General features: G+C 34.4%; 1 protein-coding gene across 1 annotated transcript in view; it reads left to right on the forward strand.

Moving 5' to 3' along the window:
• EYS (eyes shut homolog (Drosophila)) overlaps positions 1-27,153 on the forward strand; it is a 272,013-nt gene that overhangs the window by 1,721 nt on the left and 243,139 nt on the right. Inside the window, exon 2 of the mRNA XM_011993063.1 lies at positions 13,179-13,399. Within this exon, the coding sequence (XP_011848453.1) occupies positions 13,179-13,399 (221 nt within the window). The remainder of the gene's footprint in view (positions 1-13,178; positions 13,400-27,153) is intronic.

The raw sequence follows: 27,153 nt of genomic DNA on the forward strand, positions 1-27,153 counted from the left end.
TATATATCTCCTTTTGTTGTTGAAAATGTTAAATAGAACATATTTATAGCCTCTTTGACAAATCAGTTACCTTGCCCTTTAGGCTGACCAAATGAAATACCGATCAGAATGCTGCAAGCAATGCGCATGCACACGCAGAGACTAACACAGGGGAGTAGAATTTACTATATCAATGGAAAATAATCCGGATAATTTTAGGGTGGTAAAGAGAGAATGAATGTAGGCACTCTAAAGCCTCAATGGCTGTTCTCTGCTGCCACTACAGGAGCTGTCACATGCTTTTATAGCTCTCTGCCTCCTTAAGTTTAGCCCAACTCAAGTGCTCCTAAGCCTGGGTGAATCACTGTTGCCTTCTAACTTGTGTTAACCCCAAAGCTCAATTTGGTCACTCTTATGGAGGCTATATGTGGTGAGATTCTCTCAGATAGACTTCAGTCCTAGAGTTATGGTATATTACAGCCCCTAAGGGCCAACCTCTATGGCACAGGCCCTTTCTCTCCAAGTTCTGGCAGGATCCTGTCTGAGAAAGAACACCTAAAGGTGGCTTCCGACTGTGAGTTATACCTTTTCTACTGCCTTTTCCTTTATTATTACAGTGGGAGAATGATGGAGGTTTGTGGAATAAAGATACAAGAACTGAAAATTTTGCGAGCTGAAGCTATTTAATTTTAAGAGTCATGGACTTTGGCACAAAATATCAAAATAGGTTCCAGCACTGCCTCTACTCATTATAATTTAGTAGGGATTGTTAAGTATATTCAAAGAATCATTATGTACAAGATAGTATTTTTCAGTACATAAACCCAAAACAAAGCCAGATTGACACCGAAGGGTCTGAAATCTGAAATGTGATATTCTAGATTGGATAAGAAAAAACACCTATAATAATTTGGAGGGTTTTTTGGTAATTTTGAAAGTAAAAAGTAAAAATTTATTCTTAATTCTGATAATAATAGCCAAAATATATGTTCCAGATACTGTTCTAAGCACTGTTCATATTTTAAATTATTTATTTAAATTATATAAAAAATACGAAGTAAATACTATTATTATCTCCAAATACAGAGAAGGAAAATAAAGCACAAAGGGGATGAGTTTCCTGCCCAAGATCACACCGCTATTTGGGGATTCAAATCCAGACATTCTCACTAAATAGTCCATGCTTTTAACCAAAACTTTGTGGTCTCACAACATTTTATATGATATTTACTTTTTGTTATTTCTAATGTGATTTATTGTTTTCTTTTGTTTTTAAGTTCTGGGATACACGTCCTGAATGTGACATATGATGTTTTCCTTTATTCTATTGCAACTATTACTAAGCAACAAAATTTTATGTGTACAGTACATTACTGTTAATTACATATGCATTATTATAGAACAGTTCTCTAGAACTTTTTCATCTTATCTGAAACTTTATACTCATTGAAAAGCAACTTTTCATTTCTCTCTCCCTGCAACCTCTGACTACTTTCTGCTTCTATGAGTTTACTTTTTGTACCTTATTTAAGTGGAATCATGCAGAATTTGTACTCTGTGGCTGGCTTCATTTATCATAAAGTCCTCAAGGTTCATCTATGTTGTACCATATGACAAAATTTCCTTCTTTTATAAAATTGAATATTCCATAATATCTACATATATATATATCATTTTCTTTTATCGTATTTTTAATCGACAGATAATAGTATATATTTATCAGGTACAATGTAGTGTTTTGATATATGCATACATTGTGGAATGATCAAATTAGACAAATTAGCATATCTATTACCTCAAATATTTATCATTTCTTTGTGGTAAGAAATTGAAAATCCTCTCATTTAGTTGTTTTTAAAAATGTTATTATTAACTGTAGTCACCATGCTATGCAATAGATCGCCAGAATTTATTCCTCTTATCAAATTGGAAGTTTGTACCCTTTGACCAATGTTTTTCTTTTTTCTGTCTATCCCCATTCCTGACCAGTCTCTGGCAATCACCATTGTACTTTCTATTTCTATGAATTCAACATTTTTAGATTCTACATATAAGTGAGCTCATACTATACCATATTTTCTTTATTCATTTATCAATTAAAGGACATTTATGTTGTTTCTATCTATTGAATGATGTGAATAATGCAAATAATGCTACAATGAACATCCAAGTGCAAATAATCTCTTCAATATCCTATTTCCAATTCTTTTGGATAAATACTGAGAAGTGGTATTGCTACATCAGGTGGTAGTTCTATTTTTAATTTTTTGAGAAACCCCCATACTATTTTCTATAGTGGCTGTATCATCTTACATCCTGACCAACAGTGCTCATAAATTTCCATTTCTCCACATCCTCACCAAGATGTGTTATTTTCTGGTTTGGGTAATAGCCATCCTAACAAGTATAATGTGATATCTCATTGTGGTTTTATTTGCATTTCCCTGATGGTGAGCATCTTTTCATATACCTGTTGGCCATTTGTATGTCTTATTTGGAAAAATGTCTATTCAAGTCTTTTGCCTATTTTTTAATCAGGTTGTATTGGGGTTTTGTTTGTCTGTTTTGTGTGTTTGCTCATTGCTATTGAGTTATAGAAATTCCTTGTATGTTTTGGATATTAACTCCTTATCAAACATATGGTTTGTAAATATTTTCTCCCATTCTGTAGTTTTCCTTTTCACTCTGTTAATTGTTTTATTTGCTGCACAGAGGCTTTTTAGTTTGACATAGTCCCACTTGTCTATTTTTGCTTTTGTTGTGTGTGCTTTTGGTGTCATATCCAAGAAATCATTGTCAAAACTAATGAAGTATTTTTCCCATGTTTTCCTCTAGGGGTTTTATGGTTTGGGTGTTAAGTCTTTAATCAACTTTGAGTAGATTTTTATGTATAGTGTAAGATAAAGATCCAATTTTATTTTTTCAGTTTTCTAAATCCTTGCTTTTTAAATTATACCATTACTTTCTCATACAATAAAGGGATTTCAGAAGAAACAAAGGAAAATATATTATTGATTGTCTTATTGATTCAGTGAAAACATTATCGTAGAGCTGAACAAATTGATTCCTGATGATGAGTAGGGGTTACCTTCTTGAAAATAGTTTCCTGTATGGAAAATATTGTGGAAAGTGGTCTAGAATCTTCCTTAGAATGTGAACTTGTCTTCATTCTTTTGTTATTATAGTCAATATAACGGTCAGTAGAATGTTTGCAATCCAAGATGTTGCTGAAGCTCTCCTGTCAGGAACTGCCTTAGTGAAAACTAAAGGAATTCAAGGCCTTTCAGGGTCTCTCAGTTACTAGTGGAAGATAATTTACTTGTGACTAACAGGGAATTCCTGGGGCATTCTTAAAATAATGAGAATCCTTGAGAACATGCACTATTTCCTACTCCCATTAGAGTAATTGTTGCATAAGCAGATTTAACATATTTATCTGTTCCTACTTATGGTTTGCCACTAGACTGATGTATCAGAATTTTAATGCCATATAATTATATATTGTAAGTTAAAGCAGTGTAGCATACTGGTTGAGAATAGAATATTTTACATTTTATGATATCTTCAGTGACTGTACCTCAGCTAAGTTCTGAATTTTCTACTACCTCAAGACATCTTTCAGATATATGCCAAATGCTTGCTCGTTATAAAATGAGACTCTTTTGCATGTGAATACCCAGTTTTCTAAAGACCATTTGTTGAAGATTATTTTCCACATGCACTCTTTTCAAAGATCATTTGACTATGTGTGCATGCGATTTTTTCATAGCCTATTATGTTTCTTCGGTTTATAGATGCCTTTATGCCAGCACCATACACTTTTGATTACTATAGCTTTGTACTATACTGTGAAGTCAGGAAGTGAGAACCTCTGCCATTTTGTATTCTTTCTCAAGATTGTTTTGGCTATTTTGCATCCTTTGGTGCCATACGAATTCCAGCATTGTTTTTTCAATTTTTGTAAAAATATCTTTGGAATTTTGGTAGGGATTGTATTGAATCTGTAGACTACTTCGGATAGTATGGACATTTTATTGATGTTCCATGAATGTAAAATGTCTTTCTTATTTATTTGTGCCTTTTTTCTCTTTCAAGAATGTTTTGTAGTTTTAAGTTACATGTTTTTTGCCCTCTTAAGTTTATTCTTATGCTATTTTATCCTTTTCCGTGTATTATAGATAAAATTGTGTTCTTAATTTATTTATGATAGTTAATAATTAGTCCATAGAAGTGTAATTAATTTTTTGCTGATTTTTGTATCCTGAAATTTTGCTAAATTTGTTAGCTCTAACAGTTTTGTGTGTGTGCATGTATGTCAGAGACATCATTAAGGTTTTCTGTGTATATTATAGTGTCATCTGTGAACAAAGATAATTTTACTTCTTTATTTCTTATTTGGATGCATTTTCTTCCTTTTTTTTTTTTTTTTTTTTCTTTTGCCTAACTGCTCCAGCCAGGACTTCTAGGACTATGCTCAATAAAAGCAGTGAATGGGCATCCTTTTCTTGTTCTTCAACTTGAAGGAAAAGCTTTAGGTGTTCACCATTGAGTATGATATGTATTCTGTTGAATTAATTTCCTCCTAATCCTAATTTGCTGAGTATTTTTTCATGAAAGAGTCCTAATTTTGTAAAATGACATTTCGCATTTATTGAGGTGATCCTGTGATTGTTATCTTCCCGTTTGCTTTAATGTAACGTATTATTACATTCTCCTTCCTGTCTTACAAGACGGCAGGAAGGAGAATGAACACAAGAGGAACTACCAAACACTTATAAAACCATCAAATCTCAAGAGAACTGCCGCTTTCACAAGAACAGAATGGGAAAACTATCCCCACGATTAAATTACCTTGATCTGGTCTTTCCCTTGACATGTGGGGATTAAGGGGATTTAGGGGATTACAATTTAAGATGAGACTTTGGGTGGGGACACAAATCCTAATAATATGAGCATGGAATATATTTTTCCATACTTTCACTTTCTGATTGTATGTATCCTTAAATCTAAAGTGAATCTCTTGCAGGACAAGTTTTCTTGAACCTCCTTTCCTTTCTTGCTTTCTTCCTTTTTGACTTTTTAGTGACATAACTTGATTTTATTTTTTGGTTTTTTTGTATCTTCTATGGATATTTTTTATGGTTACCATGAAGCTTACACAAAATATTTTATAGCTATAGCAGTATATTTTAACCTAATAATAACTTCAATAACGTACTAAAACTCTATTCCTTTATTGCTCCTACACACACACACACACACACACATACTTTATGTTATTAATCATAAAAATAACTTCATTTTATATTGTGTACATGTTAACATATTTTATAATTATAGTTATTTTATACTTTTGCCCTTAATTTCTAAATTCCTAAAGTTAGCATGCAATATACCCATGTAACAAACCTGCACATGTACCCTTTGTATCTAAAATAAGTTGATATCTTTCAAAAGAAAATATTCCAGAATAAAAACCATAAAAATAACAACTATAAAAAATAATGCAAACTAAAAATAAATAAATTCCAAAATTTATTTACACACCATGATTACAGTATTACAGTATTCTATATTTGTATACATATTTACCTTTATTAGCAAGTTTTATACTTTCATAAGTTTTTGTGCTGTTGTCTAGTATCCTTCTATTTCAACTTGAAAAACTTCCTTTAGCATTTCTTGTAAGGAAGATCTAATGATTAAATCCCTCAGTTTTTGTTTATGGGGAAAGTCTTTATGTCTTCTTCATTCTTGAAGGACGGTTTTAGCAGATACAGTATTCTTGGTTTGCAGGTTCCTTTAAAAAATGTTTAGCACTTTAAATATATCATCCCTTTCCCTCCTGATGTGCAAGGTTTCTGCAGAAAAAATCTACTGATAGTCTTGTGGGAGCTCCCATTTACATGAAAAGTCACCTTTTTTGTGTGTCTTTTAAAATTCTGTTTTGGGCTATAAAATGTCTCAGAGTGGACTTTTTTATGTTCATTTCTGTTGGACTACTTCAGCTTCTTGATTCTGGGTGTCCATTTTCTTCCCCATATTAATGAAGTTTTCATTCATTATTTCTATGAATAAGCTTTTTCTTTGTTTCTTTCTCTCTTCTCCTTTTGTGACATCCAAGTGATCTGTCTTTGAATTTTATGATTCTTTCTTCTGCTTGACCAAGACTGCTGCTGAACTTCTGTAATGAATTTTTAAATTCAGGCATTACAGTTTTCAGCTCCAAAATTTTTGGTTGGTTCTCTTTCATATTTTCTCTCATTTTTGATATTTTCATTTTGTTCAGCATCACTTTTCTGTCTTCATTGAACATTTTCAAAATGGTTACTTTGAATTTTTTGTCAGGTAATTCATATAGATCTCTTTTTAAAGGGTTGTCTCCTAGAGATTTATTTTGTTCCTTTGATTATGCCATGCTTTCCTCTGTCTTCCTTTGCTTTCTAACTTTGTGGTGGAATCCACACATTTGATAAAACATCCACTTCTTCTAGTCTTTTTGGACTGGCGTTTTGCACAGGGAAAGACCTTTAACCATCAGTCTGCAGTCCTCTCAAATGTTTGCTATGGATGCGTCTTCTCTGAACTTGCGCATGCAGACTCCAAATTAAAGTGATTTTCCAGTTTCTTTTTTCAGGAGCTCATAATCTCTTGCTCCCTTTACCTTCTGTATATGGTACTATAGGTTCTCTGGATATGCTACAAGCTGCCCATCTCTCTTAGTCTCAGAAGCCCTCAGACTTCTAGAGTATGCCAAGTCCCATTAGCACTCTCAATCAAACAAGATAGAAATTAGTCTCTTGCAGCCTTCTGAAAACCAGAACATTGGGTACATGATCCACTCTTTTAGCCACTCTCTCCTGAGGGAGAGGTCACCAAGCTATACCAGCCTCTGTCTTCTCTACCCTGGGTCCTTTGAAGCAGGAATAAGCCTCCAAACACTCTTCTTTTCTCAGTAGTCCCCAGATATTGAGAGTAAGCCAGGTCCCATCAGCATTCTGAGACAAGTGAGACAGAAACTAGTGAGACAGAAGCCCCCCAAAAGCCATAACACTGGATGCATGCCCTAATTCTTTACTTTACCTCCCTGGTGAGAAGGTGGAAGGTGAGAATTTTCTCTGATCCCATGCTAAGCCGGGACAAGAGACTGTGGTGAATGAGTGCATATTAGTCCAAACCATCACCTTTGCTCTTAGTGATCCCCAGTGTGGTACCCTTTCCAGATACAGAAAAGGCAAAAGCCAGTCACTCAGACAGCTCCCCAAAGAGTCTGAATGCTGGACATGTTTAAGTCTTCTGTTTCCCTTCCCAAGTCAAAACTAGGAGCAAGGAGTTTTCTCTTCATTATGCCATGCGATGTTAGGGAGTGGACTTGTAATGAATGAATGCCATAAATTTTCCTTACAGCTTTGATACAGCTGGCTTCACAATCACCTGACATGTAGGACCCTCTTAACTGTTTTCTAAATGCTCACAAAGGGAATCGGTCCATGTATTTTTGTTGCATCTGTGTCTCCACAGGGGAAGGAGGATCTGTGGCTTCCTATTCTGCCATCTTGCTGACCTATATGCTATTATTTTGCAACAATTTTTTTATTATTTTATTCTCTAAATTATATTTAATTTCTTTATGGACAAGAGTAATCCCACATACTTCTATTTACACTTCCCTAGATCAATGTGTTCACAAAGTAGCAACTCAGTTTATCATTGTTTCTCTAAAGTTTAGTTGTCCCTTCAACAAGGTAAGGAGATACTATTTTGAGAACATTTCCTAGCCTAGAAAGCCTTAAGAATCAAATATTAACTGTGCATTATTGATCATAACATCAATAATAACTTCACTCATATTTATCAAATTTTTAAAGAAATAACCTTGTGTGAGCTACTGTCCTATGCACTATGCCATATATATATATTAAATATAGAAGGGTATATTAGAATAATAATATAACATTTATTCTGAGTGGGACCTTATAACGACATCCCATGTGTTGAATCTAGCAAAATATTGAGATTCTAAGGCAGCAAAACACAGGGAAAGAGGCCTAAAGACAACTAAGAGACTGAGGAAAAGCAGGATTGGATTTCATGAAACAGGGTCATTTGTAAAAAACGTGCATGAAACTTCCTATTTTCAAGGCACTTTGATGGATGCCCAGAATCCCAAGATAATCAGGGCGAAGACTCTGTCCTAAAAATAAATATAAATTAACATAGAAGATATCATATGCTCACAGATTATTATACTTTAGGGCAAAGTAAGAGAAAGAGAGGGAGAGAGCAATCCTTTAACTGCAAAAGAATGGGAATTTTGATAAATATTGCTTGTGTTATTTTTTATCCCTTTTCACTTATTTCATTTAAATAATTTTTAAGAATTTAAGCTTTTTTAACATGTGAAAAGTTACTTCAATAAATCCTTCTGAAACACTTTATCCAACATTTCTTATCCATCTTTATTCCAAAACTTAATGTTTCTGATTTTAAATTTGTTTCTATACAATTCAAATAATGTTAAAAACCAAAAATGGTAATGACTCTTAAATAAAAGCCAGTTTGTTTCCATTGTAAGTCATCATATTCTTAAAGACAAGTGCAAGTGATAATTAATTTTAACCAAAAAGTATTTTATAATCATCTCCCCATATTTTGTTAACACAAGTCATTTAACTTCAGACACAGAATTGAGAATGTAAAATAAAAGTAAACATTGAATCAGGATATCAATACAGAAAGATATGCAGTACTCCAACATCTAAATTTAAATTAAAACAAAACAAAAAAATAAATAGGACAGCTTCTTATCTACCCTCTCTCCTGCCTGCTGGATTTTAGAATTTTACTTCCCCTTTGCCTATTTTCTTATTTTATTCGTATGTATTATAAAAGAATAAATATATTCTTCCTTTAAAAAGAAACTCTGAAAGGAAAGGAAGTGTTCATTTCACTCCTGTCAGATATGGAGTCCTTTTCCCTCAGTTATCATTGATATTTTTTATTATTTTCATAATTCCTTCTTGATTGTCCATGTCTGTTCTCTGTGCTTTTATCTTGTAACATCATATCCTGATGTCAGACTTTATTCTTCATAGTCTGATTCACAAGGAATTATTAGAAAAGACTTATTTTAAAGATCCATCTCCTTAGGAATAATTATACACACAAAAGTCATCTCTTGTATAATTGAAAGTCTGAGAATAGAAGAAGTGGACCATTTTAATGGTTATGTATGTGTAGCCAACAGCATCTGCTTTTTTAGACATTTCAGGACTCCAACTAAGCATGAGTCTCACATCAGAAAAAATACAAGAGCCATCTACTTCCATTGTTTGGGTGTTTTTTAATGGTCTAATAAATCATTGATAGCTCTATAGACTTTCCTTCATACCTTCCTACTACCGACAGAAAAAGAGAGTATTCTTCCATTCTCTACCAGTTTTGTGCTAAAACAGCACACTTGTCAAAACAGTGAAAGCTTCACTGTTCCAGGTGTGTGATCAATACACAAAGATGTCAGAGATCCACGGTGAGAGGAAGGTCATCCTTTGGATGCAGAGTCTAAAAGTTCATGATAGTTCCCAGTTGTATTAACAGTGGATCACTTACCTTAGCTGATAGACAGGTCTGCTAACAGTTTGTAGAATGTGAAAACAAACAGAAATACACCTATGCTATGTGACAGTTCTATTGATACACCTTGAAAGTTTTAGCTTCCACCATAACATCCCCAAAGACAGTCACCCTCTGGGATCCAAATAAGAAGAAATACTCAGGAAAAAAAAAAAAAGTAGTAAAGACGCCCTTAGAAGCAGAGACTCTGTCTTTTAAAAATAACCAGATCTCAAATACAGAGTTAGTTTGACTTGTTATGGGTCATGGAGATGCTTTGCTCTTCCTAGAATTAAACATGCTTCTGCTCTCTAAAAGTACATCCGCATGAAAACAGCACGTATTAGTATAAACGTAAAGCAATATTGCTGGGCATCTCTCATACTCTCCTCCCGCCAGACCCCTAACTTAATGATTTGGCTTTAGTTTTTTTAATTCTGGCAATGACAGTGTTCCATTTTATTGTATCTGTAATACCAATTTAAATACTTTTCAGATGTCAGCTTGAGGTATGAATGTGTGTTTTGGGAATTGGGATATCAGAGATGTTTCCCACACAAATGTTGCTGCATCTACTTGCCATATGCCTAACAGCCCTGAAGAGCAGGGTCTTATTTCCAGATTATTTAGACTTCAATTGTAGCTCATAAATTCTTACAGAGAGTATCTGCATTTCATGTACATCTAAATTATGAGAATTCAATTATATATGTTGCTGAGGGTGGGAAAGTAGAAATCAAGTAGCAACTTAAATCATGTATGGTGATTTTAACATCATTCTGGTCAATGCGCATAAGCTGTGCAATGGACATCAGATGTGAGAAGTTAATTTATTGTACTCAGTATCAGTTTCCTCTTGTGTCTGACAGTGGTACATCTCACCACACACTGGGGGGTTCTAGGGTTTTTATACAACATGACATGAAATGCCAGCTTCATCTACAGCTGCACTGAAAAAACAGCAAGCTATTCCAAAGCTGGAGGAAATATGTAGCTGTGTTGGAATTATCTGGAGAAAGCATGTTAGTCTCCAATATGGTGACTAAAGGATTTCCAAAGACAATTTAGCTTCTACGAAATATTCATATTATTTGCCATCTTTAGAACTAACTCCCTTGTAAGATGTGGCCCTGATGTATTGATCAAATAAAGGTAGATCAACACCCTAATTTTACAGAGTCTCTTTATTCTACTAATTTTCTATAAATGGCTTGGTTGCCTTTAAGATGGTGTGACTTCTTTTTTTTGTTTTTTAACTTTTAGGTTTGGGGGTACATGTGAAGGTTTGTTACATGGATAAACCACGTCATGATGTTTTGTTGTACAGATTATTTCATCACCTAGGAATTAAGCCTAGCACTCAATAGTTTTTTTTTTTCTGCTCCCCTCTCTCCTCCTACCCTTCACCCTCAAGTAGACCCCAGTGTCTGTTGTTTCCTTCTTTGTGTTCATAATTTCCCATGATTTGGCTCCCACTTATAAATGAAAATCATGTAGTATTTGGTTTTCTGTTCCTGCATTAGTTTGCTGAGGGTAATGGCTTCCAGCTCCATCTATGTTGCCACAAAAGACATGATCTCGTTCTTTTTTATGGCTGCATATTATTCCATCCATGGTGTATATGTACCACATTTTCTTTATCCAATCTGTCATTGATGGGCATTTAGGTTGATTCCATACCTTTGCTATTATGAATAGCACTGAAATGAACATTCAGATGCATGTTTCTTTATGGTAGAATGATTTATATTCCTTTGGGTATATATCCAATAATGGGATTACTGGGCCAAATGGTAGTTTTGCTTTTAACTCTGAGGAATCACCATACTGCTTTCCACAATAGCTAAACCAATTTACATTCCCACCAGCAGTGTGTAAGTGTTCCTTTTTCTCTGCAACCCAGCCAGCATCTGTTATTTTTTTACTTTTTAATAGTAACCCTTCTGACTGGTGTGAGATGGTATCTCATTGTGGTTTTGATTTGCATTTCTCTAATGATCAGTGATATTGAACTTTTTTTCATATGCTTCTTGGCCGCATGTATATCTTCTTTTGAAAAGCATCTGTTCATGTCCTTTGCTCACTTTTAAATGGGGTTGTTTTTCTCTTGTAAATTTGTATGCATTCCTTATAGATGCTAGATATTAGACCTTTGTAAGATGCATAGTTTGCAAAATTTTTCTCACATCCGTTAGGTTGTCTGTTTACTCTGCTGACAATTTCTTTCGCTGTGCAGAAGTTCTTAAGTTTAATTAGATCCCACCAGTCAATTATGACTTTTGTTGCAATTGCTTTCGGTGTCTTTGTCATGAAATCTTTACCTGTTCGTATGTCCAGGATGCTATTGCCTAGATTGCCTTCCAGGGTTTTTATAGTTTTGGGTTTTACATTTAGGTATTTAATCCATTTTGTGTTGCTTTTTGTATATGGTGTAAGAAGGGGACCAGTTTCAGTTTTCTGTATATGGCTAGCCAGTAATCCCAATAAGATGATGTGATGTTTTTGTGTCTTCTCAAAGCAAGAGTCTTTTCTTGATCTGATTTTGGAATAAAATGTGAATTAAGGAAGTGAATATTACTCAAGCAAAGTTCTACTTCTCATGCATATTATGTTCAAATTTTGGAGAAAGGAAACGGTAACATTTTCAATTTTCCAAGCACTATTTGCAAGCACCATACATTTTGCTCATATTTTAGGATATTTATAATATATTGTGATTACCTTAGTTTGTCAGGGTTGCCATAACAAAGTACCACAAACTGGGTGGCTTAATCCACAGAGATGTCTTATAGTTCTTACAGCTCTGGAAACTAGAAACTCAAGAACTGTAGGGTTCTTTCCATATGATGACTTGAGAAAGATCTGTTTAATGCCCCTCAACTCATTTTTGGTAAGGTGTTGGCAATATTTGATGTTCCTTAGCCCATAGATGCATCACCCTGATCTCTGCCTTTTTGTTCACATGGCAATCTCCCTGTGTGCCAGTTGGTCTGTATCCAACCTTCTTTATAAAAGTCCTAAAAAAGACTATTGTCCTTATAAAAGTCCTTATAAATGTCCAAAAGATCCTATGGATTATAGGTTTGTCTTATTCCAGTATTGACCTCATACTAACGAATTACATCTGCAATGACACTATTTTTAATTAAAGTCACACTCTGAGGTACTAGGGATTAGAACTTCAATATATGAATTTTGAGGGAAAACAATTCAACATCTAACAACAATTAGTTAACATGGCTTTATTTTCTTATTTAGTTATTATTTGGGAATGTTCACACTAAAATGCAAACACATCAGCTCGAAAAATCATTTCAAAGTAATCAATCAGCGAGTTTTACTGAGTGTCTAATTTTCTGCTAAATATTATTAGATATTGTTAGAGATAAAAAAGAGATATAAAAAAGAACCATTTTCTAAAACAGTCTATCTCCCCACCTAGTAGAAGTGACAAAACTAACCAACAGCAGCAACCTGTTTTACACAGAAAAACACGTTAAAACACATCTAATTACAGAACCAAACATCCTACATCTTTTCCACATAATCTGACAACACCTTATTTTTTGTTGTTGCTTTTTCTACAGGTATATTTTGAATCAATGTTCCTTGGTCATATTCCTGAAAATGTTCAAATTCATAAGAAAGCAGGTCCTGTTTATGGATTCAGGGGCTGCATTCTAGACCTTCAAGTAAACAACAAAGAATTCTTTATCATCGATGAAGCACGACGTGGAAAGAATATCGAGAACTGCCATGTCCCTTGGTGTGCTCATCATCTGTGCCGCAACAATGGCACCTGCCTCAGGTCAGTACTAGACTCCTGATTCCCAACCTACACTGCATGACTCCAAATTCTTAAAAATAAGAGCCAGCAGCATTGTCCTCTGAGAGAGGGAAAAGACAAGTCCAGGACTCTCAAGTTTTTCTATGCATCACCTAGACTATGCACACATGTGGTAAATTCTTGTTTTTCCAAAGAAATGTACATATTGTAGCTCAAGTGACAAGAGATTCTCAGACTCTGACAATAACTAGGTAACTAGACCTGGTTTTGGCAATTTCAAATGCATCCACATTTTTATCTAGGTGTTCCAGCTTTTTATAAATATGAATGAGAGGCTATTATTCATTGGTGATGATTTTGATATATTTATTAATTTTTATATTTGTTTTTTATTCATCTGCCAAAAAAGAATCTGCTTAGATTGCTAAGATTAGAGATGAAGACAAAATTATATCTGTTTTCTCTTTTTATTTGCAATCCTATATCCTTTTTGCTTCTTGAAGCAGATTTATCATGCTTATAAACTTAAGAAGATTTTAATTAAAATTAATTTTGCTCCACTTAAATGTCTTAACTGAATCAACCCTGAGGGAGTCTCATTTGAACAGTGTAAAACATATTCCCAATTTTCTTCTGTCATCTGAGGATTCTTTATTTTGGGGCTACAAATAATTACAGAATGGAAGCTGAAACAGATACAACTTACAATAATTCAAGTCAAGGAAAAATTGACCAAATCACACAGGAAATATTTTAATTAATTAACCTCAGTATTTTCAAGGGGCAAGTTATCAAGCAGTCAATAATGACTCCATAAAAGTAAATATCTCCATGCGTAGTGTAGAAAAGAGAGAAATTTTATCAATAAAAACAGGATTAAAAAATGGTAGACAGAAACAAGCTCTGATAGTGATCACTAGAATAGAAAATTTTTAAAAAGAGGGAGAGAGAAAGAACCAAATCGCAAAGACAAGAAACAGAGGACTGGACAGGTATGATAAAATCAAGGTGATGTATTTACCAATCGCAGAATGACAGTAATAAATTTGGGAAAAAAAAAAAAAAAGCATGGTTAGTGGAAGAGAGAGTTTCTTAGAGTGTCTAGAAATTTGGCTTCTGATTCACTGTGTAAGTATGCGACTTACACAGTGAATTTACACAGATTTATACATTGGTACAATAACAACAGCAACATAGACCTATTGAACATAAGTACCACAGATACAGATTTAAAGAACTAAAAGAGAGTAAATGTGGGGGCTGAGGATATCTCCTTGACTATCATCACTTTCCTCAAGGCTTTACTCAACAAGTATTTTGCTTTATAATGGACCTACTAATACCCAATTGTTTTTCAAAATCTAATAATGCAAAAATAATTTAGCAAGGCAACCTTCAGAATCCTGCAAAAGGACTTGCAATTCTGTTGAATTAAGCAAAACAGGAACAAGAAAAAACTTCTCTACTGACGTTGCTAATGTCTGAAATATTTGTGTCATTCAACCTAAGTAAATATTTTCCATGAGGCTTTATTACTGATGAAATTACAGAAGTGACGAGAACTGTGTTTTCTCCCTCCCTGTATGTGGTGAACACACTCTCCTATGGCCCTGCAGTCCCCCTCCTGTTGTTCATGCCTTTGTGTGATCTTCCCTCCTTGCCTGTGGATGAGACCTGTGACTTGCTTTTAACCAACAGACTATCCGATAAACTAAGGTGATGAGATGTCACCTCCAGGATTAGACTACATAGAAGTGTAAGCTGTAAGTTACAAAGAGATTATCTCTTTTGCTGCCTTTGAGGAAGCAAACAGCAGTTTGGGGAAGGCCCACATGACAAGGCACTGAGGCAGCCTCCAGCCAATAAGAAGCAAGGAGTTGAGGGTGTCCCTTGGCTGACAACCAGCAAATATTGAATCCCTCATTCTTACAACTGTGAAGAATTGAATTTTACCACCAACCACATGATCTTGACAATGGGCCCTTTCCCCAATCAAGACTTGAGATCAAGACCCCCAACCTAGCCAATACCTTTACTGCAATGTGAGATTCTTATGCAGAAGACCCAGTGAATCCATGCCCAAACTTGGCTCTTGGAAACTGTGAGTTAACTGTTAGTATGTTCTTTTAAGCTGCTAAGTTGGTGTTAATATTGTTATTCAGGAATAGAAAACTAATACACTCTCATTTCCTGGAAAAGTATCTAACATTAGCAACTCAGAAAAATTGGTAAGGATAAGGTTTATTTTAGAACATTAACTTTCTGATATTTTGTAAGCCAAGTACATGTTAAATAAAGTAAACCTCTTATCTGCATGAATTAAAGAACATCACATTAATTCCAATCTCAGTTATTTAATATGTATTTGAAAATAACAATAAAGATAATCATCCTAACAGGATATATATAAGCAGTCCTAGATTTATTTATACTTTATATATTGATTCTCTTAGACTTATTCCAACAAACACTGCCTGAGAGCCAACTAAGAGCCAAGATATATGTAAATCAAAGACGTATATTCAAAAAACATAAAGAGTTTTTATTCTAGTGTGGAAGCTCTATCGGCTCTTCAGGACTTAAGGTAAATTTTCCCACAAAAAAAATTGTATCTGTCAGTCTTCATCATGTACATTATCTCGCCTTCCATACTCATTTCTAAATTTTTCAACCTCTCAACCACAACTCCAGAGAAATCTACTGGAATGTCAACCGATTTGGCATGCACTATTTAAAGACTTGCAGATCTGTATGTCCCTTTATATTGCTGGCCAAATGGAGATGTAGCAGTTGTGTATCATTAAGTATAACACTTATTCGCATCTTATGAACAACATGCTTTCTATCTTGATTGCCAGGGCTCAACTCCTGTAAACTACTACTTACACCGTTGCATATAGGACATGCTGCTCCATAGCAGCTATGACTTATATTCCCACAATCCCCTTGTGTACTCCAACACGTGATACGCTGGAGTTGGCCAGTTCCAGAATAACAATTTTTTTTTTTTTTACCTCTTGAAAAGATCCAAAAAGAGATGCCTATAGTATATCAGAAGTTTAATATAAGAGAACAGACAGCTATAGGACCACGGAGGAGATTACCAGAATAAGAATACTGTCTTCCCATCAATACCCAACCCTACAGCTAGCACTCCAGCAGTCTATGCAGTAATCCAAAAAGGAGAACCAGAAAATGTACTGAAGAGGAACGTAGACTCCCAATGAGACCATAAGCAGTTTCAGCTCATTAAGAAGAACACGTTTCAAAGAGGTAGGACACAGAGGGCTGTCACCATGACTAACTTTCTCCCTCAACAGATGCATACTCACACTTGGCATACACAGAGCAGTGTAGAGTCTTCCAAGAAAGAAATTTAGAGAAACCTGTGCTACTGAGTGAGCCCATTCTGATTTTGACAAAATGGATCTGAACTGACTTCATGATTTTGGTAACTCACTTCCTGTCTATGTTGTTAGCCGAAGCCAAAGGTTCTTTTTCTTTCTGCTGCCACATCATAAAGTGGATTTCTCCAAAATCTTCTAAACTCTCTTCCAATCCTTCTCACCCTTTGGCTTTGTTTTTTTCCCTCAGTCCATGCCATGTGACCTGATCTCACTCCTGAGCCCATCTAGGCAGAATTCTAAACTTCCCTTGTCTTTCCTCCTATTTTCTCAGAAGAGAAAATTGGACGCAAGACAGCTTTCAAAATAGCAGATCAATTTCAATAAGATGTGTTAATATTCAGCCTTTCTGGATTCAGGGAGGATGGACAAGATGGCCTGATGAAATTGTTTATAGGCTTATACATTATATTACTTTACTTTCAAAGTAATAGACTGTTTATGTTCAGAATAAAAGAATGATTATTACAGAGACAGGAAGAAAACCCTTTTACCTCTCTGCTTGCTCCTCTCAAAATACGCAGATACTGATGTTTTAATACTGTAGCATGTATGCATAAAGTTTTTACTTTGAAATACACATAACAATTCCTCATCACAATTTAATCATTCTGGGCCAGGACTCTTAATTGAAAGGTTGGGGAATGTTTCCTAATGGGGTATATGAGAACCTTAAGAAAGAGAGATTTTTCAACACACACACACGGGCATTCTAATCTGTATCTCCTGAAAACACATGCCTATTTTCCCTGATAAGTAAAGAATAATAGTGTTACAATATGAGATAACCCCTAAAGAAACCAGCTCTCTACGCAAGAGTGGGGTAGTGAATGAACAGAGTTTCAGAGCCATAGAGTTAGACCTTAGGGTTCACAAAATGAAATGCTGTTACAATGGATATTTGTAAGCAAAATCATCACTAATTTTTGTACCTTGGTTGATCTAATTTACTGCCGTAAAGTGCTGTTCCTACACTGTCTACGAATGTAATCTGCTTAGAAGAAGACAAATTTCATGTTGAAAAGTATTAAGGAAAGTAACACTTCAGCAGCTTTACTGAGCAAATGTCATTCTGCTTTGAGTACCATCACAAGTTTCTGGACAGTGTCCAATCTTTTTTCATTTTGTTATAAATCTGTACTAGAATTTTCAAACCCCTGTGGTTGCTCATTTCAGAGAAGTCCAAATTGCATGTAGTGAAATTCAGTTTAGAAAGTGATACAGAAGGGTTATTCTGAGTATCCAAATCTCTATGGACTTAAAACAAGCTGTTTCCAAAAGGGCATAGGAAGGTTAGTAAATTAAACGATAATATTTAAATCACTTTCCCCTTTCTGAGCCATATGTTTTTAAATAAGTTAAACAGTAATTAAAAGGAGCATCAGGTTTGGGAATATACCCTATACAACCACGACACTAGAAACTTACATCACTGACATTACAGTAAATAATTATTGAGACATTAATTTTAAATTTATTCTTAATTTTACCAGAACCTAAGCACATATAAATGTATTTTATCATCAGTGAAAGTCAATAATTTCCACATCTCAATGAATCTGCTTTCTATGCTTCTAACTGTTCTCATAGTTTTTATTCATCACTAACCAATGCTATCCTCCATGTTCCAAGGCAGAGGCTAGCAAACATGTTCTGTAATGGGCCAGATAGCAAATAACAGAATTTGTATTGCAATAACTTAACTCTCCTATTGTAGCAGGAATGCAGCCACCGACAAAATGTTAAAAAATGGATATGACTGTGTTGTGACAAAATGTAAACAAATGTAAACAAATGCATATGACTGCAGTCACTGACAAAATGTAAACAAATGGATATGACTGTGTTGTGTTCCAATAAAACTTTATTTACCAAAATAGGTGACTGGCAGGATTTAGCAAAAGGTCACCATTTGCATACCACTGCACTAGGGCAACAAATGGATAAATTAGTGTTATTCAACTAATTGAGCTAGACTAAAGAAATCAAATCCAATTCAAATGAATAATGTTTTCATATTAAGTAAGCTTCAAACAGGGTACGTATTTGTTTAGCATTCAGAAATTATTATTCTCAGTATCCCATGTGAACAGAGGTGAGTTTCTTTCCTTTATTCTTTACTTTTAATCCATCTTTCCCTGTTATCTTATTTTGTAGACTTTTTTTAACATTAGTAGAAAGAAGGCAGTTTTTATGATTACTGGGGTTTTTAGTTTCCAACTCATTTAGCGCTTCAAAATGAGGTAGGAGTCATAAATCGAATTTGAAATTGCAATAGTAAGAACTGATATCCAGTTAAAGACAGGATATCAGGTCTTAGCTTTTCCATTTGTTCTGTAATAAGTTGCAACCCCTCACAAAATTTTTGCTTGTCTTCATTGTCATTTCACAATGTCATGTAGCTAGGAATAACCTGCTGAGATCTTTTAGTTTTTACTCTCTATCTAGTCCAGATTACCCCTAATCTAGCTCAGCAGTCTACCCTATTCTTCTAAATACTATAGGAAAAAAGAGCCCTATTTCAGATCAATTTCTTACCACACATTTAGACTAATGACATTTTCAAATATTTAACCCTTCTTCTTAACTGCTACACTTCTGTCTGTAGTCTATATCTTTGAAATTGTACATAGGATTTAAGTGTCCCTTGTACTAGAAGATTACTTTATATTTAGTTAGATTATTCTCAACTGTAAAAGTTTACCAGTGAGCCTCCAAACATCTCCCACTGTAGGCAACCGTTGTTGCTAGAGAAACAGCGGGGGGAAATGCTAACCAGGTTTTGGGTAAGAATTTAGAAGCATATATGATTTCATAGTTTTCGCTATCTTTCTCATCGTGTTAACTAATTGAGTATTTAAGGTGTTTTCTACATAAGTCATTCACTAAAATCAGTCTCTACGGTATCAAAAGAATGTTTTCTTCTTTCATTGATGGTGTACATACTCTGTAGGTCTCCACTTTATTTTCCCTTACTGGAATATCATGCAGGTTCCAGAGCCTTCTATGTATGTTCACATATTAAATCATCTGGTTCAGACTGCACCAATTTAAAACTTCTATCTCATATCCAATTTAGTGGTCATCAGCCCCATGCCAGGTTGGACAAACCGCAAGTTCAAGAATTTAGAGTGGGGAAGGAATGTAATGCATTCTTGATTTCTTTCTATCCCTCTTCTGTTTCTAGTTTCTCCAGTTTTGGGTCTGGCTTGGGGCAGGAGGGATTTGACTGAAAAATATTGAAAGGTTTTCTTATGAACTGGTGCCATTATGGTTCTGTATTGATTTTCTACTCCCTGACACACAAACTCAGTGCTGTATCTCTTGTCAGATATATGCAGGAGTCCTCATCAAGCCTTGCTCCAAGGGCCACTCTATGGTTGCCTGAGGGGAGAAATGTTCTCTGGTTTGTTTCTCTCTGCCTAGTCCTTCACAGCTCCTTGCCTGCTGACATCCCCTCACCCAGTAGCAGAGCTGGCTTACCTCGAAGTTAATGAAGTTTAAGAGGCCCTCAACCTTGCACATGTCTTTCTGAGACTGGGAGTTGCTAGGAATTGCAACAATTTCTCACAATTTCCTTTGGGAAGGGAAAGCAAGTTCAATCAGGAAACATCTCCATGTAAGTTCTAGTATTTGATAGCACAAGAGGGTAAATATATTAGTTATTGATAAATTATTCATTATCAATAATTTATTGCATGTGTCAAAATAGCTAAAATATAAGATTTGGAATGTTCTTGACACAAAGAAATTCTAAATGTTTGAAGTGATGGCTATTCCAAGTATGCTAATTTGATAATCACACATTGTATGCCTGTATCAAAATATCACATGTACCTCATAAATATGTAAAATTATTATTGTACATAATCTGTATTATATATAGATTACTGTATATGTACAGTAATATATAGTAATATTTAGCCCTTTACACAATTATGTATCCATTTTTAAGACTATAGTACAATAGGAGGCTAAATTGAGTAATAATAAAACTCTGGTCTCCTTAAAAAAAAAAAAAAACTATATTACAATTAAAAAGAGAGTTCAGAGAAAGAGACCTGAATCTCCAAATATTAATGTAATTTGCTGTTATTTTCTTATTCTAAGTAAATAGTAACTTTTATGTATAATTTTTCATTTGAATCTGTAAAAATTTTTTGGTTGTAAAAGATCATAAAATTATATGAGCTTCAGGCCCAACAAAATCTAAACTCCCCTCTACAATTCTCTAAGACAGGATTCCGGCAAGATAATTCAAGCCCAATGTCAAAGTTTAATTTTCAAAAAGTTATAAACATGATTTTTATACGATTGTATAAACCACATACCAAAGATTCATTTAGCTCCTATACAAAGCAACCAGCATGAAGGTAAAGTTGGTTCAAGAAGAATTCAAGAGGCTAAGCTTTTATAGGCACTGAAAGGATGCTAAAATAAAATTGCAAGGTTTAGAGACAAAACTAGTTAATATTCCACAGGGCAATAAAATGTAATTTTGTGATGTTTTCTGCCAGTCTGTATTCATTTGTGTCTCCATCAAACCACAACCTACAAGTTAGCATGTAACTTCACAGAGTCCTGGTCTGATTAATAGTATTAATAATGCTAATGCACTTCATAACAATGTTTCAGTCAACGACAGACCAAATAGATGATGGTGGTCTCATAGGATTATAATGGAGCTGAAAAGTTTCTATTTTCTGGTGATGTTGTGGCTATTGTAGCATCATAGCACAGTTACTTTTGTTTTTATAAATTTAGTGCGGACTAACTGCATGATATTGATAAACTGTGGTAATATACAGTAGTATTTTAACCCTTTGCATTCATTCACCACTCACTCACTGATTCACCCAGGGCAACCTCCAGTCCTGTAAGCTCCTTTCATGAAAAGTACCCTATATAGGCATACTATTTTTCTTTTCTTTTATACTGTATTTTTACACATCTTGTATATGTTTAGATACACAAATACCACTGTGTTACAATTGCCTACAGTATTCAGTACATGTTTTGGTACTACATGCTGTACAGAGCTGTATTACAGCTTAGGAGCAATAGGCCATACTGTATAGCCTAGGTGGATCGTAAGCTGTGCTATCTAGGTTTGTATAAGGACACTCTATGATGCTTGCACAATGATGAAATCACCTAATAAGGCATTTCTCAGAAGTGTTATTGAGTGACATATAACTGTAAATAGTGAGCCAAATAAAAGTTCACCATCTAGAGAATTACATAATCCTTAAGCAGGCCCATTAGACAATGCTCTGGTGTGATATTACAAGAACACGCAACTCTGCTTTTGTATTATTACTAAGTTTTGAATCTTTTCTGAACACCAGACACTTTTTGCATTACCAGAAGATAGGAGTTCCAGCTGCTTCAGTGTAACCCTCTGCTGTCCTTAATGTTTAACAAGAAAAGGTCGTGATAAGCAAAAAAGTACCTATGCAAATATACACATGCTATTAGAAAAGAAGAAAAGGAGAAACAGGCATGTTTTGGCTCACTGTTACTTAGACAAAAAGCAATGCATCGCAACAAAAAATGTTGGTAATTGTTTTCTGGTTTTTTCTTTTTTCTAGAACATCCATGTTTAGAAATTATTTTGATCTAAATCTGTCTGATTAAAATAGGATATGTGTCCTTAATACCATCAATCTGTCCCTTCTTTTATACTATGAGGGCTGTAGAGCCTCTTTTGTGTTAAGCAGTGTAATGATCATGCGATTCATAAACATAAATAAGACATGGAAACCTTTTCCACATATTACTTTGTTTATGATAATCTCAAGTTTGTAAAACATTAAGGCATGCAGAGCAAATTGTGTTTTTCCATTTATACACATAAAGTGCAAGCTTAGGTTAAAACAGCCTAGGTTTCACAATTTCTATTGTTTATCTTTTTTTGTCTCATTACTTTCCCCCATTCTACAAGTGCCAGGTCTTGTGAAAATGGATTGATGTGAGGTCATTTATTCTTGCTTGGAGAGTGTGACTGAAGCTGCAGGGTTTTTAGTTGCTTATAAAAGTGGATCACATATTTGGAAAGCATAACTCTTACCAATGTAAGTGTCACCAGCTCTTGGTAAAGTACAAATGCAGTTTAAATTGATTTTCTAACCACTTTTATTACTGCCATCCTTGAGTGTAGCAACAAGGGCTGGGCATTTGTTTTCACAGGGAAGAAAGCATTTATTAATAGATCCTCGGCAAATCAGAGTTGTATTAAAGTCATGATTACAATTGTATTTTAATAAGAACAAAGATTAAATATGAAGAAATTGTGTTTCTTATAACAAATTTGAAAAGCCTCAAAGAGTTAAAATTTCAAGGTTTGACCAATGGAAAAGACCACTATCAAATTGCACACATATTTTTATATCATATTTATGCAGCAAGGTCAAATAAGTAGCGGGAAAAAAAAATCTCATCTTCAATTTTCTCTACCCTTAGGTAATAATACATGGAGAACTCATTTACCCTGATTGATCTTCCTGGTCATAAGAGACTTCTCTGGCTTAAATCCCATCTGAAAACCCTTTTCTCTCCTTTCTTAACAGAATGCTAATAGTATCTCTCCCTCACTCTCTTCTTCAAATAACAAGCACGCTAAATGTGACTTGCTAATATGGTTTTTTTTTTGACTGTTTTGCTTTCCTTCAAAAACTATTTATTAATGAGGTTTTTTTAAGTGGGAAAAGATGTGTTAAAATCTGTTTATTTTGTAAGTAGAAGCATTTATTTTTGTTTTACCACTTACAGATTGAATTCATGCACCCAAAAAAATGCATAAAGATGGCAAATTGTGTTAACCACTATGATTTTTACATATAATTAAACATACCACTGTTAAAATTGTGTGACAAGCTTGACAAACAAAATGAAAACAGAGCAAAGTCAAAGGTGGAACAAAATATGAAATATTCAGAATCCGTTGGCTTTCGGTTTACAAAATGCTTAAAAACAAGTTTAAGTGATTAATTTAGAAAGAAAAACCAATCCTATTGGTTGAGTAGTAAACAAACTTCACAAGCCTTACATGTTTTTCCTGGCCCATTTGCTGGTAGATATTGTAGCTTAAGAAAACTGCTTAACCTTTTATTATAGAAAACTAAAGTAAAAATTGTTCCCACCTGCCTACCTAAACCTCCAGTGGTTTGAAGCCAAAAGTTAAAACTTGGTAAAGACTTCAGAGTATATACACTACATGGGAAAACACTGGAAAATAAATCTGGGTATTGTTTACTGACAGTAAAATGCAGTCATGGCTTTAAGCAAGTACTGACTAGATATGACCACCAGTAACTGACATTGATCTAATAATTAGCAAGTGTTGTCTGTGCTGAGATATGCATAGTCGCATTGTTCTCATACAAATTTATCTTAAAATGATGTTACCACTTAAAATATCTTTATAACATAGTTTTACATTTTTATTTCAAAAATGATAAAATGGAGTATAAATGAATTAAGAGATTGGTTCAAATTGACACTAATAATAAAAATAGGATAAATTCTAATTTTTTAGACTTTAATTCAATGCTCTCTATCTTAGGATCTGAAATATAAATCAAGCATTTATTTCATCACAAATAATAAAGGTTAGTTCTCTTCTTGTATATTTGTTTAAATTCCTTGTAGATTCTGGGCACAAAGAAGACATTTATGCAGCCAACAAACATGTGAAAAAATGCTCATCATCACTGGTCATCAGAGAAATGCAAATCAAAACCACAATGAGATACCATCTCAAGCCAGTTAAAGTGTCGATCATTAAAAAGTCAGGAAACAACAGATACTGGAGAGGATGTGGAGAAATAGGAATGCTTTTACACTGTTGATGGGAGTGTAAATTACTTCAACCATTGTGGAAAACAGTGTAGTGATTCCTCAAGGATCTAGAACTAGAAATACCATTTGACCCAGCAATCCCATTTCTGGGTATATACCCAAAGGATTATAAATAGTAGCATGATTATAAATCTTGCTACTACATAGACACATGCACACATATGTTTATTGCAGCACTATTCACAATAGGAAAGACTTGGAACCAACCCAAATGCCCATCAATGATAGACTGGATAAAGAAAATGTGGCACATATACACCATGGAATACTATGCACCCATAAAAAAGGATGAGTTCATGTCCTTTTCAGGGACATGGATGAAGCTGGAAATCATCAGTCTCTAAACTAACACGGAACAGAAAACCAAAGACCACATGTTCTCACTCATAAGTGGAAGTTGAACAATGAGAACACATGAACACAGGGAGAGGAACAGCACACACTGGGGCCTGTTGGGATGGTGGGCTAGAGGAGGGATAACGTTAAGAGAAATACCAAATGTAGATGGCAGGGTGATGGATCCAGCAAACCACCATGGCGCGTGAATACCTATGTAACAAACCTGCATTTTCTGCACATGTATCCCAGAACTTAAAGTATAATAATAAAAAAAAAGGTTAGTTCTCTAAACTAAATGATTTAGTAACTATTTTTAGCAGTGGGAATTACACATAAGGACTAGGCTACATATAAAAATTATAGCTTCATCATTTTAGATTACTCTAACAGGCAAGAGGTCTGTGTTTTGCCCTTCCTCTTAAGTATGCCACTAACCATTTCTGAACCTCACTTTCATCATTTGTGTAGAGAGGGAATTAAACTAGACTGGGATTTTCAAAGCTATTTTTCAAGTATGGTAATCAGTATTCCTTGGGGAGAAAAAGGTAGGTAGGGAGAAATTTCTCTAAGACAAATTCATAAAATGTCACATATTCCTTTCTCTCCCTTGGAGTTTCAAAAGAAATCCTGTAAAAAAGAACCCATTCAACTCTGCTTAGAAGTAACTAAACTAATTTCACCGAGAAAAATAAAGTATTTTTCCAGGAATATCTATTAACATTACATAAAATATTCTCTTTCTCAGAAATAGAGTGGAGAAATGTTGTAACAAATGATATAAACAAGGCCCAACAAGTGAAATTTGTTTCTACTTTTAGAAGATTTCTATAGTGGAAGACTGTACAGCAACAATTGGAAAAGTCTTTGAGTTTAGTATGTTTCGATACCAAGAACCCTTTCTTCATATCTCACCTAACTTGCCATGTGCTTTAAGATATGTGGTTTTGTCTTTTCAGTCTGAGATTAATAGAACTTTTGACAAATACATTTGAAATGCAACAAAATTGGCAGAAAATCATGCCTAAAATACTTGAGTTCAGTCTTGAGGTAGGACATCATCTGGCTGTTAGACCTATGTGGTGGGATTGTGCCTGAATATCCACCCGACTAATTTCTTTCCCCTTTTATCTGTCACAAATTCTCTGGGCTTTTTTATTTCCTTCTCCAGTCTACCCATCTACTTAGAAACACAATTAAAGCCTCAAAAATGTTCTAGACCTAAATGTGAGCCACAAATATTTATATGCATGATTGCAGAATGAGATTTTCTTCTCCCACAGAGAAAACTGAAGATCACCAAGACCTGTCTAATCCTAAATATTTAGGAATCTTAGACTACTTCTAGAGCTATTTTCTATAATCTAGAGGTATATAATCTAATTGAAGTTTTAAGAGAATGCATGCTGAATTAAATATATTGAGGATTATTTTCCTGTTTTATACTTGGATGTATTAAACATCTATTACCATGCATATAGAGGGCTACTGAGAAAATCTTTTAACATGTTAGTCAGATTAAGTAAAAACCCAGATAATGCTAGGATGGAGCAAATCACACTGACAGGTAAATCCTCCTTAAGTTGAAATAGACAGAAGAGATTACTTAGATACTCTCACAGTGCAGCTCTCCATTGCTGGGCTTGACTATCTATTGCCTGTTCTACTTTACAACTTTGTAGGGTTGGAGGTTAACTTGTAGATTTTTGTCCAGTAGAAATGAGAATAACTTGTTTCTAACAAAAAGTACTCTAAATGGTACAATTTATGATCCTCTTGGACACTAATCATTTTTATATCCAACCCAGCAATCTTAATATTGCTTCTCAAATGTTCTTTAAATTACTGTTGGCATCTTACTATTTTCCTGATTATTGAGTTAAATAAAATTTTGACATGCATTCATAATGTGTTTGCATGAGTCATGATTTTACCATTATGAAATTATACTTTATCAAAATTGTCTTCCAGTTTCCTTCCTCTCATCATTTTTAAATAAAAGCAAGTGGATAAAAATGAAGACAAAGTGCACAATGAAGTAAGAAAACAGTCACACAGGAGAAGGAGAAAGACAATGTTAACCCTCTTGCTTCAGGATTGGGGAGAGGATACCACTTCTCTGTCAGCAAGATGTGCTCCATCATCCCACAGATTTTTTCTTTCTTTTTTTTTTTT

The sequence above is a fragment of the Mandrillus leucophaeus genome, unplaced genomic scaffold, assembly GCF_000951045.1.
Source record: "Mandrillus leucophaeus isolate KB7577 unplaced genomic scaffold, Mleu.le_1.0 Scaffold424, whole genome shotgun sequence".
NCBI classification, from domain to species: Eukaryota; Metazoa; Chordata; class Mammalia; order Primates; family Cercopithecidae; genus Mandrillus; species Mandrillus leucophaeus.